At 40.7% G+C, this 13,646-nt stretch overlaps 1 protein-coding gene across 3 annotated transcripts in view; it reads left to right on the top strand.

Annotated features, from left to right (window-relative positions):
- The window catches only part of ERCC6 (ERCC excision repair 6, chromatin remodeling factor), a 208,535-nt gene that overhangs the window by 159,262 nt on the left and 35,627 nt on the right, over window positions 1-13,646 (top strand). For all 3 annotated transcript variants that reach the window (XM_069240869.1, XM_069240870.1, XM_069240871.1), the window contains exon 15: window positions 11,225-11,344. In XM_069240869.1, the coding sequence (XP_069096970.1) occupies window positions 11,225-11,344 (120 nt within the window). The remainder of the gene's footprint in view (window positions 1-11,224; window positions 11,345-13,646) is intronic.

Below are 13,646 nucleotides of genomic sequence, written 5' to 3' on the forward strand. Positions count from 1 at the left end.
AAGTTCCTAAAGTACTTACCTGCAATACCTTTCAAATGAGATATTACATGTAGAATTTGAACCTGTGGTTCTTAAAATAAACTAAGAAAATATATTTTTCTATAACAAAAACCTATTGGCCTGGAATTGTCTCTGAGTGTGTGTTCCTCATTTATTGCCTGTGTGTATGTACAACAAATGCTTAACACTACTCCTTTGATAAGCCTACTGCTCGACCACACTACCACAAAATAGAGCATTAGTATTATCTCTTTTTGCCACTATCTTACCTCTAAGGGGAACCCTTGGACTCTGTGCATATTATTCCTTACTTTGAAATAGTGCATACAGAGCCAACTTCCTACTTATACCCAAAAAAACAATCTAACTATTCTGAATTTCGCACTATGTACACATACATTAGAGTTGTATAAATGTAAGTGTTTTCTCCTTTCCTAAACATTTTTTAGATACAAATAATCATCCTTTTCTCATTACAAAAGTAGAAAACCAAAAACAATCACCTAATGTGAACGTCTTACATCAAGCTAGAAACATTAAAAAACATCAGTCAGTATCCAACAATAGCTAAATATTTCTGTGCTTCCCCTGCAGAGGGCTATGAGTCACAGTTTGTAAAGAGAATTACCTTAACTCATAAAGAATCTAAAGATGTCTCGCTTACAGGGTTGTACCAGCGAATGCTGACGCCAGCTAGATAAGAAAAAACCCCAAAGATTAATGAACAGAAAAAGTACCACTCATCAAAACAGCAGTTCCAAAAAAGAGTGCAAAAGTAGGATACCTCCCATCCATATACATTCTTCTGAGAAGATTGGGAAACCTTGGGAGGCTCAGTGATGTAGCCACTTCTAGGTTTGTCCTTGTTGCTCAGTAAGAAACAGATAAAAGGATATGGTGAATCTGTTAAAAAGCCCAGTAGTGGGAAAATATTCATTACCTGATGTTTGTTTTTTCAACCATTAAGCTTTATTGTTCCCAGAGTGAAACGGGTCTAGACAAAGCTCAATAATCAAATTAGTCTGTGATTTAGAAAAAATATGTGTTTCAATCAACCCCCTTTCTTGGGGATCAGGAAGTAACAAGGACAACAACCCTGACTCTTTGCGTATTTTGCAGGGGGTTATTATCCATTTGAAAGAATATGTTTGGGCAAACAATGCAACAGTTTGGAAGCAATCCACTTTGTAGGGATAGTGAGCATATATTGTACCAGGAATTCGAAAAAACTATCTCCACTGAAGGTTAAACAGGCAGTCACCGCTCATGGAGGACTCTCTGCATTAAAAAAGAAAAGAAAAGAGAAGATGTGCTTGTTTGGGAACAAAACACAGACACATACACGGCACACTGCAATAATAGCCTTTCTTAGAAGAGGGCCCACTTATTTAGTGGGTGCCTGGTGCCTATAGGGATCACCGGAGGATTGTGTGCCCAGCAGTCACACAGTCATCATGGGTCCCCACTCAACCCAAGACCGATTCACCTCGTCTGGTGCCTGCATGCCAAAAAAAAAGATCTTGCCCCTGTATCCATTGGGCCCACCCTAGATGACCCAAGGGTTGACTCTTTCTTGGTTCTGATGCTGTATATGAGGAAGGCGAGTCAGACTCCGTTTCCCTCTTCCCTCCCTTTATTGATTTTTATATACTTCTTATGTAGCCCGTAAGGAGTCCTTTTTATCTCTGTTTAAAAAAAAAAGGCTTAGATGTCAGACATAAAAGGTATTTTCTCTCACAACTATTGTTTTTAAAAAAAGAAACGAAAAAAGTGGACATGAAAAATCTAAGAGACATGTCTGTAAACTTTGTCTAAGTTAGTTTTCTCCTCATTATTTTTAAGGCCAGGCTGCTCAACATTGAGGGCTTTTCTGTTGCTGACTGACATAGGTAAATATGTTTTTCAGTCAAAATCCAGTGAATTTGCTTTCAGAGACTGAAATATTTTGTTGTGTAAGCCAAATGTGTCCTAAAGCTAGAGTTACCAATTCTAATAATGTATTACTGGTTTCTGGTTTTCTTGGCACTCTTGTTCCGGAGTCAGTCTCTAACATCCATAATATTTATACAATGACTATTACCTTTTTCACCCTTTAACTGATTCATAGCACCATTTTTTATATATATAAAATAATCACTGATGAACCCATAACGTATTTAAAATCAATAATGTTTCTCAAAGGAGATGTTCCCATTGAGTGATAATGGGTATTCAGGTTAGTTTTTAGGTCGAGCGTGCAAGCTCTCTGACATGTTGCAATCTATCTGCGGTCTTTTAACCACACCCAGCGCACGCCCATCACTTTCACTCGTTAATGGGCTTGCCTTTCAAAAATCCTTTATCATCATTGGTAAATGCTTTACGTTTCTTCCTCCTTGGGGCAGTTTTGTTACCGCCTTGGCCATCGACCCTGTTCCATGGATAATTGCATGTTTACCAATACGTTTGACAGCGAGCAAACTTCTTCCTTTTGTGTCTCTCCTTTGTGCTCATGGCGGCCATGGCACTCTTAAGTGGCTTCCTTATGTCAACTGTTTTACTTTTCATTTTTTAATTTATGTGGCAAGAAAAGTCCAGTTAGGAATTTAGAACACTAATAGCTCTAATTCGAGCATCACAAGACCCATTGCATTGCAAAAAATTGATACATTTGTCTCGCTCTAATAGAAGACATAAATGTCAAAGGATGTTTTATGCCATCTTGGCTGTTAGTCTAGGATTCTAGGTTTCCTGACCTTGTTAAGTAAATATCCTTGTTTAGTCCCATTTAGAGTGGCACTAATGCCGAGTGTCTTTTAGTCATGTGAGTGTGACTAAGTTGCACTCTTACTTTCTTTTTCAGTCTTGATTTCTTATAGTCCAGCTTTTTTACTTTGCATATTTAGTTGCATTTGTTCACTCCTGTATTTCCTTTCAGATCCAGCGTTGGCATTTTTCTCTATTTAGATGTTTATGATTAATAATGAAGATCTCTTGAAAGAGATGAAAATATTTAATTACCTTCAGCATCCAGTTCTCTTCATACAGTATTTTTACTCAGTTCATAAATAACCCAACCTCTTCCCCAAAAGAGCAATCAGAATCAAAACAAGTGTTTGGAATTTTACTTTTATGCAGCAGAAATTTCTTCTAGGTTCTCATGCTATGCATTATTGATCCATCTAAAGGTTGGGTCTGCAAGTGTTTATTTACCCACTTTTCCCTAGCGGAAGTCGATTTATGTGGCGTCCCTATTACACACTATTTTGTTGACCATAAGCCCACACTGCCACCCAAAATAACTGCCATTTTAGAGTCTTTTTTTCTGCTGGTGGATTTTGAACTGTGTTAAGAGAGCTTCCGAGAAGTCAATTGGACAGAGTAACCAGGAACATTGTTCGATTGAATCCGGTACTTCCAGTGGGTCGGTGGCATAGTTGGAGAATGGTATGTATTTTAGGTGTTGTACTTTAAACTCCTAAGTGCCATTCTGTAGTATGGACATGATTTTAAGGTTCTGCCCCAATTTTTCCAAAGTTTTGTCATCAGCATGTTCTGCCTCCCAAGAGACGTGGTCTGAAGACTGTTATGCATGCTCGCTATTTAAACAAAGACCTTCGACTGCAGTGACTAAGGGCCAGATGTAGCAAAGACTTTGCGATTCGCAAACGGCGAAAATCGCCGTTTGCGAGTCGCAAATGCGTCTTTGCTATGTAGAAATGCATTTTGCGAGTCGACACCGACTCGCAAAATGCATTTCCGAGTCGCAAATAGGAAGGGGTGTTCCCTTCCTATTTGCGAGTCGCAATGGTATGCATGGACTCGCAGTTACCATCCACTTGAAGTGGATGGTAACCCAGTCGCAAACGGGAAGGGGTCCCCATGGGACCCCTTCCCCTTTGTGACTGGACCAAAAAATAATTTTTCAGAGCAGGCAGTTGTCCAATGGACCACTACCTGCCCTGAAAAATACCGAAACAAAAGGTTTCGGTTTATTTTTCAAAGTGCAGCTCGTTTTCCTTTAAGGAAAACGGGTTGCACTTTTAGAAAAAAAAATGCTTTATTTAAAAGCAGTCCCGGACATGGAGGTCTGCTGTTCCCAGCAGGCCTCCATCCCCGTGAGTGCCCTGAGTCACTATGGGGTCGCAAATTGCGACCCACCTCATTAATATTAATGAGGTGGGTCTTTGCGACCCCATAGCGACTCGCAGAAGGTTTCTGAGACACCTTTCTGCATCCCAAATTGCGACTTGCAATTTGCGAGTCGCAGGGACTCGCAAATTGCAAGTCGCAATTTGGGACTTTCCTACATCTGGCCCTAAATGTTTCTGGTAGACTAGACGCAGAGCTCCCACCTAATTATTTTTTGAAAGCCTCATATAAGCAGTTGCAGGGCATGGATGCATGCAACAGGCACGCCGCCCATCCACACCCAGACGACGCCAGACACCAGGACCTCTGCCCTCCTTTCTTTAGATCTTGGTTAGTTATTTAACAATATGGTGAGGAAGTACTCTTCCACTGAGTTAAAACAAATACAGACTGACTGTTGGGAGGCAAATCATCCTTGGTGACGCTGTAGCCAGCGATTTCTGCCTCCTGCAAGAATTGTAAATTTTCTTCTTCAGCTAGATTAAAAATACCTTGAACTAGTGAACTAATATCTACACTGACATCACCATTATGCTCACACTCCAGGTCTCCCATAGAAACTCTATCTCAGAACAATAATCCCTCTGCTTTCTGCTATGAGAATAATTCATATAAGTTGGATGACCTCTACTGTAATATTAGATCTATGACTACGCATGCTGAAGAAATGTGGGATCTTATCGCCTCACTTAGTCCAAACCTGTATTTATTCTCAGAAACATGGCTCTGTAAAACACCTGTGTCCTGCATTCCCCTTGCTATCCCAGACCATTAATCTCTGGTTAAATCTGATGGGACTGAGCGCACGGGTGGTGGTGTCGCTATTGCTTTCCATGACTATTTAAGGGTCAAGCTAGTTGATACAATATGTTCCAGTTGGATAGAGATATGTGACGTTAAAATCATAATTTCTGCTACTGAAACATGGAGGGGGCTTTGATCTATCACCCTCCTGGTGCTAGGAAAGACTTTGCTCAGGCGTTAACTGATTATATTGCACCATATGTTTTAGCCTCCAATAAATTCCTCCTTGTAGGCGATTTTAGCTATCATGGCGAGAACATTAAGGATCTTAGAGTGTCCCAATTGATAACAGATCTGCAGCCACAAGGACTTAAACAAGTAGTGTCTGGCCCTACACATCGGGCCGAAAACATGTTGGATTTTATCTGTACAGATATTACGGAAGTCACCTGTAAAACTCCCATCACTGTCATCTGGTCGGATCATTATTTTATTAAGTCCTCTTTTCCATGAAAGAAGGCTCTGAGTAATTCCAGAAAAGATATCAATAGATCTCGTCGTTCCTGGAAAACAATCACTCCTACTACTTTTTCTGAAGCCCTTTATGGCCCCCTCTTTAACATCAGTTACAACCATCAGTCATGCTTCGGACAATTATACCAACTCTCTAATTTGACCAAATAGCACCTCTTAGAAAATCAACCATTGTTTCCACTTGAAAGCAAGACCCTTGGTATACTGACTCCCTACGTCAGGAAAAAGCGTTTTGTAAACACCTTGAATGTTGATGGCGTTTTACAAAGTCCTATACAGGCAAAGTAGAATATCGTTCTCGACCGGGCAAGTATCATAATATGATAAAGGTGGCTTGGAATACACATATAACTGGCGCTATTGATAATGCGGGCACCTCTACTAAAGAATTTAGTAAAGCTTTAAACAGCTTTACAAAACCTCATGCCTGTACTTCAACTATAGTGGTCTCTCAAGCTCTTTGCAACAATCTATCTGACTTTTTTTAAGCCAAGATTAGCTCAATTTATAAACATTTCTTTGTCAACTTAAAGCCATCTAAGATGGAATTAGACTATCCCCACCCAAATGCCACAGCCAGTGTGAAGGACTTTAAACTATGCACAGTAGATCGGGTACAGGATTTGCTTGTGTCGGCTAAATCAAGTAACTCCCAGGGCCTATATGTCCCCCTAGAATAACGGTTAGTTTAGCCAATTACTTGGCACCAGCAGTGAATGAAATATTTAATCCTCCTCTAACCACTGCCAAGGTGCCTAAGGAATAAAAAGTGCAATGCTATCTCTGCTTGTCAAAAAACCTTCAGCTAAACCCGATGTCCTCTCTAACTATAGACAGATTTCGCTGCTACCCCAATTGGCCAAAGTTCTAGAAAGTTATATTAATAAACAGTTACTCTCCTTTCTTGAAGAACATAAAATCCTTGACCTCGCGCATTTCGGCTTTAGAGAGCTACATATTACTCAGACCGCATTATTAGCAGTCTCCAGCAACATCAAGCTGTCTTTAGATGCAGTAATACCGGTCATGTTAGTGCTATTGGAGCTCTCTGCTTCCTTTGACACAGTCTCCCATTCCATCTTAATCCGCAGATTACAAAAGGCAGGTCTCCATGGCAGAATGCTACACTGTCTCATGGTCTTCCTGAACAATCACATACAAAACGTATGTCTTGGCCCTTTAAGTCAAGAACGATACATATTAATCAAGGGGTCCCTCAAGGATCATGTTTGAGCCCTGCCTTGTTTAATATCTATGTAGCGCAGCTGGCTCATATTGCAAGATCGTGCTGTGTGGAGCTCGTATCATATGCAGAGGATACCCAACACCCATCTCATTTGGCCCTGATCCTGACTAAGTGGAGGACAAGTTTGTGGGTTGCATGAGAGTGATTGCTGGCTGAATGAATAAGAACTGCCACCAATTGAACAGCGAGAAGACGGAGGTTATGCTGTTTGGCAAAGCAAAACATTTATAGTCAGCAGACTGGTGGCTTCCAGGACTCGCTCTACCCCCGATGCCCAAGCAGGTGATGAAATATCTCTGAGTAATATTTGACCAGTCCTTGTCTATGAACGATCAAGTTAATGCCATATGCAGTTCATATTTCACTACTTTGAGGCTTTTGAAAAAATATAAGTATATAAAATAAGTAAGCAAAATTGAAAATGTTTTCTATGATTGTAAATTAAACAAACTATTTAAATATTTGATCATTTGTTTGGTATATACTTGTTTTGCATTTTGGTGTTTTGTTTTGAGGTTTAAATCACGGAAATTGCTTAGGACGGGGGTCCCTGTCAGCACAGAGGCATTCTTGAGTAGCTTCGCTCTTTATAAATCTCCCGCATTCATTAATTTATTTACTTACAATAATGACTCTGTGGCAGTCCTCGGATTACAGTAATGATTAGGTGGGGTCCACACAAGTCAAAATGTTAAAAAACACTGCTGAAGAGCATACCCAGAAATGACATTTCAATGTATCATGAGGTCAGCATAAGAGAGCAGCTGATGCTTTTGAAGTACAAACCGATATAGCACAATAAAAAAACACATTTCAGCTAATACATTACTCAGTAGACATGCTGATCAACAGTAGGAATATATGGAGGATTTAATAAAACACCTACCTGAAGACTTCCAGAAGAGAGCAAAATCATTCCTAGAAAAGGAAAAGACTATTGACAAATCATGCCAAAAGTCTGCATTAGACTCTGCTGACGCCGAAAGCAGGCAGCTGACAAATAGATAGCTGCACTGTGCAGGCATGCTTGGTTATGCATATCGGGTTTAAACAGTCGCGGCTCGTGGCGGGGGAGACAAAAAAATAATAATAATAATAATTTTAAAAAGAACGTACCTTCCCGCGTTGCTTCTTGGTTCTCACAGCAGGCCAGGCTCCCACCCTGCCCTGCAGCCATCCTAATGCTGCTTTCATGCTGCTGGCAATCCAAGGCAGAGTGGGAGCCTCTGCCTGTTGTTTCCAACCCAGCAACACAGTGCCGGTTTGGAGAGAGCCCAGTGCGCATGTGTGTTTGGCCAGCCAGAGACAGGCTGCCAAAAATACATGCGCACTGAGGGGAGTCCCTAACGCGGCCCATGATCCCGCTCCTTTAACAATAAAACGATAATAAACATTGTTTAGGGTGTCCTATTTGCCAGACCAAAAGAGCGCCGAGATACTCCTTCGGGAGTGAATCGTGAGCTATGTCAAGAGAAAGAGATAGATAGAGATCTCAGAGGAGAACATCGAGAAGCTTCTGAACTCTATGAAGGTTTCTCATAAAATATCAAGTCATTAAAAGAAGTCTGGCATTATTAATTATCGTTTTATTGTAAAAGGTTTGCAGCTGCTACAGCTGGCAAGGGGGCAAAGCTCCTCCGCCATAGCAGAGGAGCCGCCGCTGGGTTTAAACCTGCAGTTTAATCTTCTATAATAGATATGCTTTTTGCAGACAGTTATTTATCTGGACCAGAATTCTGTCACTCTCTGGAAGTCATGAAGATGGCAAATGAGATCAATAAAGCAATGGAAACATTGAAAAGAATAAGATAAGTGTCTCATAAAAAAAGGAGACGTTCCTCAGAGAGAAGAGGACAAGTTTGACAACAGTACACGTCTCCGTTTCAAAGGTAGGCCTTATGGATGCCATTTACTCAGACATCACATTGTTATGGTGTGTTATGTTATATTGTATTAAAAGGCACTTATTACGTGCACTATCACTTGTAGGTCCCACGCATGTGACTGTTCAACAGAGCCATATGAAAGTTTACAAATAGTTTAAGTCTCTAATGCTTGACAATATAACAAGCTTGGTTTTGAGTAGAGAGCCATATCACTGGAGGGGAACTTCAGATCTTAAAACAGCAGGAAGAGAGTTACATATTCTCAGTGCCAAGTGTGATGAAGATTGACCACACAGACTTTGTTTCTTAATTCTCAGAGCAGTGAGATAGCTTAAGGGAAGATAGTTCTTATGGGACTACTTCTTTGAAGATGATTAGTGATAAAGCCAGGAGCGTAATAATATAAGGCTCTGTAGATGATAATACTGCATTTGCAACAATCCCTTCAATTCAAATCCACTGTTCATGGTGGAGGACAATCTTAAGGTCAGGCCTCAATGGCGTCTGCCACAACTGCAAAATAGCTTTAAAAGGCGGCCCCCTCAATACCCAACACCAGGAGGAGGAGCAAAATAATGAACTTTTGTGCGGTAAGCTTAATCAGAAATGGTTATTTTATAGCATTCAAATGAAAACCACCAACGGTTAACTCAAAATCACAAAACTTCAAAAAAGAAGAAAATAAAGATTTTGAACACAAGGTGAAGGAATTGTTGCAAAAAGAAACAACACAAGTAGTTCCGCTGTATGAGAAACGGACATAAGTATATTCAGGTTACTTTCTGATAGCAAAGCAATATCTAACTTTGACACCTGTATGGGACCTAAGGTTGGCGAACAGATTAACCAAACCTCAAAGATTCCGAATGATAGCCCTTCTTATGGTTATACCGTTATTGGAGGAACATAACCACTTACCTGCCATAAATCTCACGATCACCATGATTGTAAGGATTTGAAAGTGATGACTCTAAAATGGCAAAGATATTCACAATGTTAACTTTTAAAGATCGCTTTGCAACTTTTTAAACACTAATATCGCAAAAACTAGTTCTGTTTTCATGGCAAGTTCGTTGTAGATCTATTCATCTTTTTAGGATGAAGCAGGAGTCAAATTTCCTATGGGACCTCTCATTTAATTTTCTACCCCCTTGTATAATTTGGCACAAACATTTGTGTGTTGGACCACCTTTCCTGACTAACCTAGTGATTGCCTACTTATCTGTTTGCCTGGGAGGGGTAACCTCTTTCGTTTTAAATACACAGCACACATACCTCTATGGCTAGTTGAAGGCTCCGGCCTAAACGCGTCGCCATTTTTCGTTTTGCACTCTGTACTCTGCGACTTAATACTTTAATTAAAACTTTCCATAAAGCATTCCAGATTCGGCTGTGCTGCCTGCTTTTCCTACTGCCACGCAACGCTTAATGTGACTGGAAGTTAAGTGAAACAGCTTTGGATTACAGATATATGGTTATAATAAATATATATATATTTACATTAGGAGGCCTGTGCTTACCGTCATAGCGAGTTATATGGACTCTGCCTAGATAGACACTAACCAGTAAAAAGTTTGTAGATAAACACTTTTGCACCCACCCACTAGATACCGAAATAATGCACAGCAGGTGAATCTATAAAAGCTTCAGGCTGCAAAATCATTCCTACAGGTAATAAATTGGTTTCTTCACAAGAAAAAACAAAAACAAATTGAGGGTATAGTATCATTGTGCTTTATGGTGAGATTATGGTTGTTTTTGGCTGCCTTAAAGTTTCAAAGCAGTTTTAGCTCCCTGTAACAGGGTTTTCTTATAGAAAAAGTTTATTTTGTTTTTTTTCCTCTTTTTTAGAAGTAAACTGTTAAAGCAGCAGCGTCTATTTCTTGAAAGTTAAAAATTAAAAAGTAAAAGTTGCTTGTACACGAGCATTGCGTGTTATTTTTGTCTGTTGAGAAAACTATTCTGCGATACTAAATGTTTGCAAATATATTTTGTCGAGAATTTGTGTTAAAGGCAAGTTGATTTTTTAGTGTGAACTACAACTATGAAGGTTATACTTCTTTTGCTATCTACACTTACATTATTTGCCCTCAACCCCACTCAAAATAGTGCGATTGAGCTATGTATTCACTTTCTTTACAACAGGTTTTAGCCAGTAACGTGATCTTAATTCCTTTTTTGTTTGCCCATGTGATAAAATCAGCCTCAGCCCTCGTGATGTTAACCATGTAAACGTATATTACCCTGTTTTGGAATGGAAATCCCAGCCTACACTGTCCGGCACTGTGATATAAACCCCATTCTACACACACTGCCTCTTTTAGGGATAATACCTCAACCTTACATATCCCAATGTGTAAGAAGCAAAGCCGAACCAACTCTTCCTAATGCTGTGAGGCTAACCCCTAAATATGCACCCACATTTAGTGGCTTAGGTTGCCCCCACAGTGAGAATAGCATTTGCCGTTAGTGTCTCCCATCGTGAGATTGATTCCAACCCACAATTATTCCTATGTAATATTAGCCACAACCTCAACTACTCTGTTAATTGATATTTCTCCTTGCTTACTGCATGCTTAGTTTTCAGACTGTGGAGCACATAACCTGCACTATTGGTGGAGGTTTGTCTGAGGACAGAGATGTATTTACCGCACCTGACTGGTTTTTTGCTTTCCCACTTCAGGACACCTCGATATTTATTTTTCTTCTGACTACCAAAGTGGGTGGTTTAGGGGTGAACCTGACTGGAGCAGATAGAGTTATCATCTTCGACCCAGACTGGAACCCAAGTACAGACACTCAGGTGCGTGGAAAATTCCAGGAATTAAAGTTAATGTTGATAATGTTCCTAAATCACATGTCCATCTTTAGGGACCAATGAAGAAAGAAGCAAGACATTGAGTTTCTTTTGCAAGAAAATATGTATTTTTGTGTTTATTAGTTCTCCATTATGTGATCCTCAGTAGCATTCCTAAATCTTAAATTTTCTCTGCCTTTGAGCAGGGGTTTGGGGACAGTGTATTTAAAGAAAAAAACTCTAAAGAGCTCCAACGTGCACTGCAGTGTCGTTCACCCTCAGATATCTTTTTTGTCTTTTGGAGCAAGGATTTTCCCCACAATTATTTTGGTCTTTACTTTGAAAGAATATATTTTGAATCCGTTTTCTGTTTCACTCTATATCTTCTTTTTAATTAGGGTGAAAGAATGATGAAAACTTTTAATCTACATAGTGCTCCTCTGTGGCTCTGCCACCATATTAGCCTTCTACAATAAATCCCCTTTTGGAGGTGGAAAAAATCATTGATCACGTCATGTTTGTTGGATAATAAAAATTATTAACAAGGAAGAGAAAATCTACACTCATAACAGGTGACGTCCTTGAATTTAACAGTCCCTCATGCGATTAATCCAGTGAAAGAAACCTTTTTTTTTTTTAGAATCACTGTAATTCCTATTAAACACAGAAAGTGTTCACTGGTGTAAGAAAGGCCCCTGCAGCCCCGGCGGTGCAGGGGCGAGTTCCATGGGGACCCCCTCACCACAGTACACTGTGCACGGGCAGCAGGCCCCTGACTGGGTCCAGGGGGAGTTGGCCCCCTCCAGGTACTTAACAATTTTCGTTACACCACTGAATGTGTGCCTGCCTTTTTCAAAGTAAAGCTATGTCATGAAACATTGGTTTGTGCATTCCCAACTTTAAAGTACTTTGTTTTGTGCCCTTTCAGACAGTGGCCTTTTTAGTTGTGCCCTAGTTGTGAGGAGATGCTTTGAAGCACACTTACCAATGTCAACAAGACTCCCTACATTATTCACAGAATATACATATAAACTGTTTTCTCCCAACAGTGCATAACAAACTGAGTGGCTTATTCAACCACCTAAAAACGCTTAGATGCCCCATCAAGATTATGAAGTGCAGTACAAATGCACCACTATTCTAGGAAGCTGAAGGACAGAGCAGCAACTCTCTTATGGCCAGACTGTGCATTCTAAAGTAATGCACAAGTTACTATTCATGGAGAATAGCTGTTCCCTCTAATTTAAGATCCAAAACCACACAGTTAACCATGGGTCATCACCAAACATCATGTTCATAGAATTTGAGGCTGTAGATGCACATGCTCTGCTTACCCTTTAGACCCAGTTTTAGGATCAGATGATTAAAACTTGTTTTTCTTTCACCAGGTCTCAGTGACTCCTGCTCATGGATGCACATGGGCACTGACTTTGTTGTTAGGTTGTTTTCCTCTGCCATTGAGTTCGGATGTAATTCAGCGTGCTACTGATCAACAAGTTTATTGGTTCTCTTCATGCCTCGGAATCCATTGCCTGCCAAGATGCCCAAATACAAAACTTCCACTCCTCCTCCTCCTCATCCTCCATCTCCTCCTTGACTTTAACCTCCACTTTCCTCACTTCCTATGCCCTCACTGTAGGGGTCCCCAGGGTCATACTCCAATGCTGGCAGTCCTAGCCCTTATCGCCCACTGACGACGTTGCCCCAATCTACCCAGCTACCTCCGGGGATATGTGGGAGCATTAAGATATAGACCCTCAAACAGACCCTGACCTCGAACATATACCAATAAGCGCCACATGACACCATGGCGTACTGCAGCATCATTCAACACGCGGCTGCCTACCATAAGGTAGAGATGTAGACCACTCTTGAGGAGGATGACTTCCTTGTAGATATGCTGTCAATGACACAGCAGTCTGTTCAGTACTTCCTGGTGCTCAAGGAGATGATTAAATCTGCCCCTGAGATGTTCAAGGTGCAGGTGAAAGCTTGCGTGGTGATGCCTTCTGTCCTGCACTGTATCAGAGTTCATGTCTCACCAGACTGCTTAGTGGTTACTACTGGTAAGAAAAGGGCAGCACTCCAGGCTATTTCCAATGCAACCATTAGGTGTGCATGGGATGCAGCAGATACAGTAGCAAGGTGGGGTCAACACCTCAGTCATCCTTCGGCACCACTCTTGGCTCCATGTGTCTGGCTTCAAGCTGGAGGTGCAACATCACCTCATCTCTGCCATTTGATGGTAACACCTGTTCAGACTGCAGATTAACACCATGCCTGAGAAGATCAAATAGTACACTGAAAC

Source organism: Pleurodeles waltl, chromosome 6, assembly GCF_031143425.1.
Source record: "Pleurodeles waltl isolate 20211129_DDA chromosome 6, aPleWal1.hap1.20221129, whole genome shotgun sequence".
Lineage (NCBI taxonomy): Eukaryota > Metazoa > Chordata > Amphibia > Caudata > Salamandridae > Pleurodeles > Pleurodeles waltl.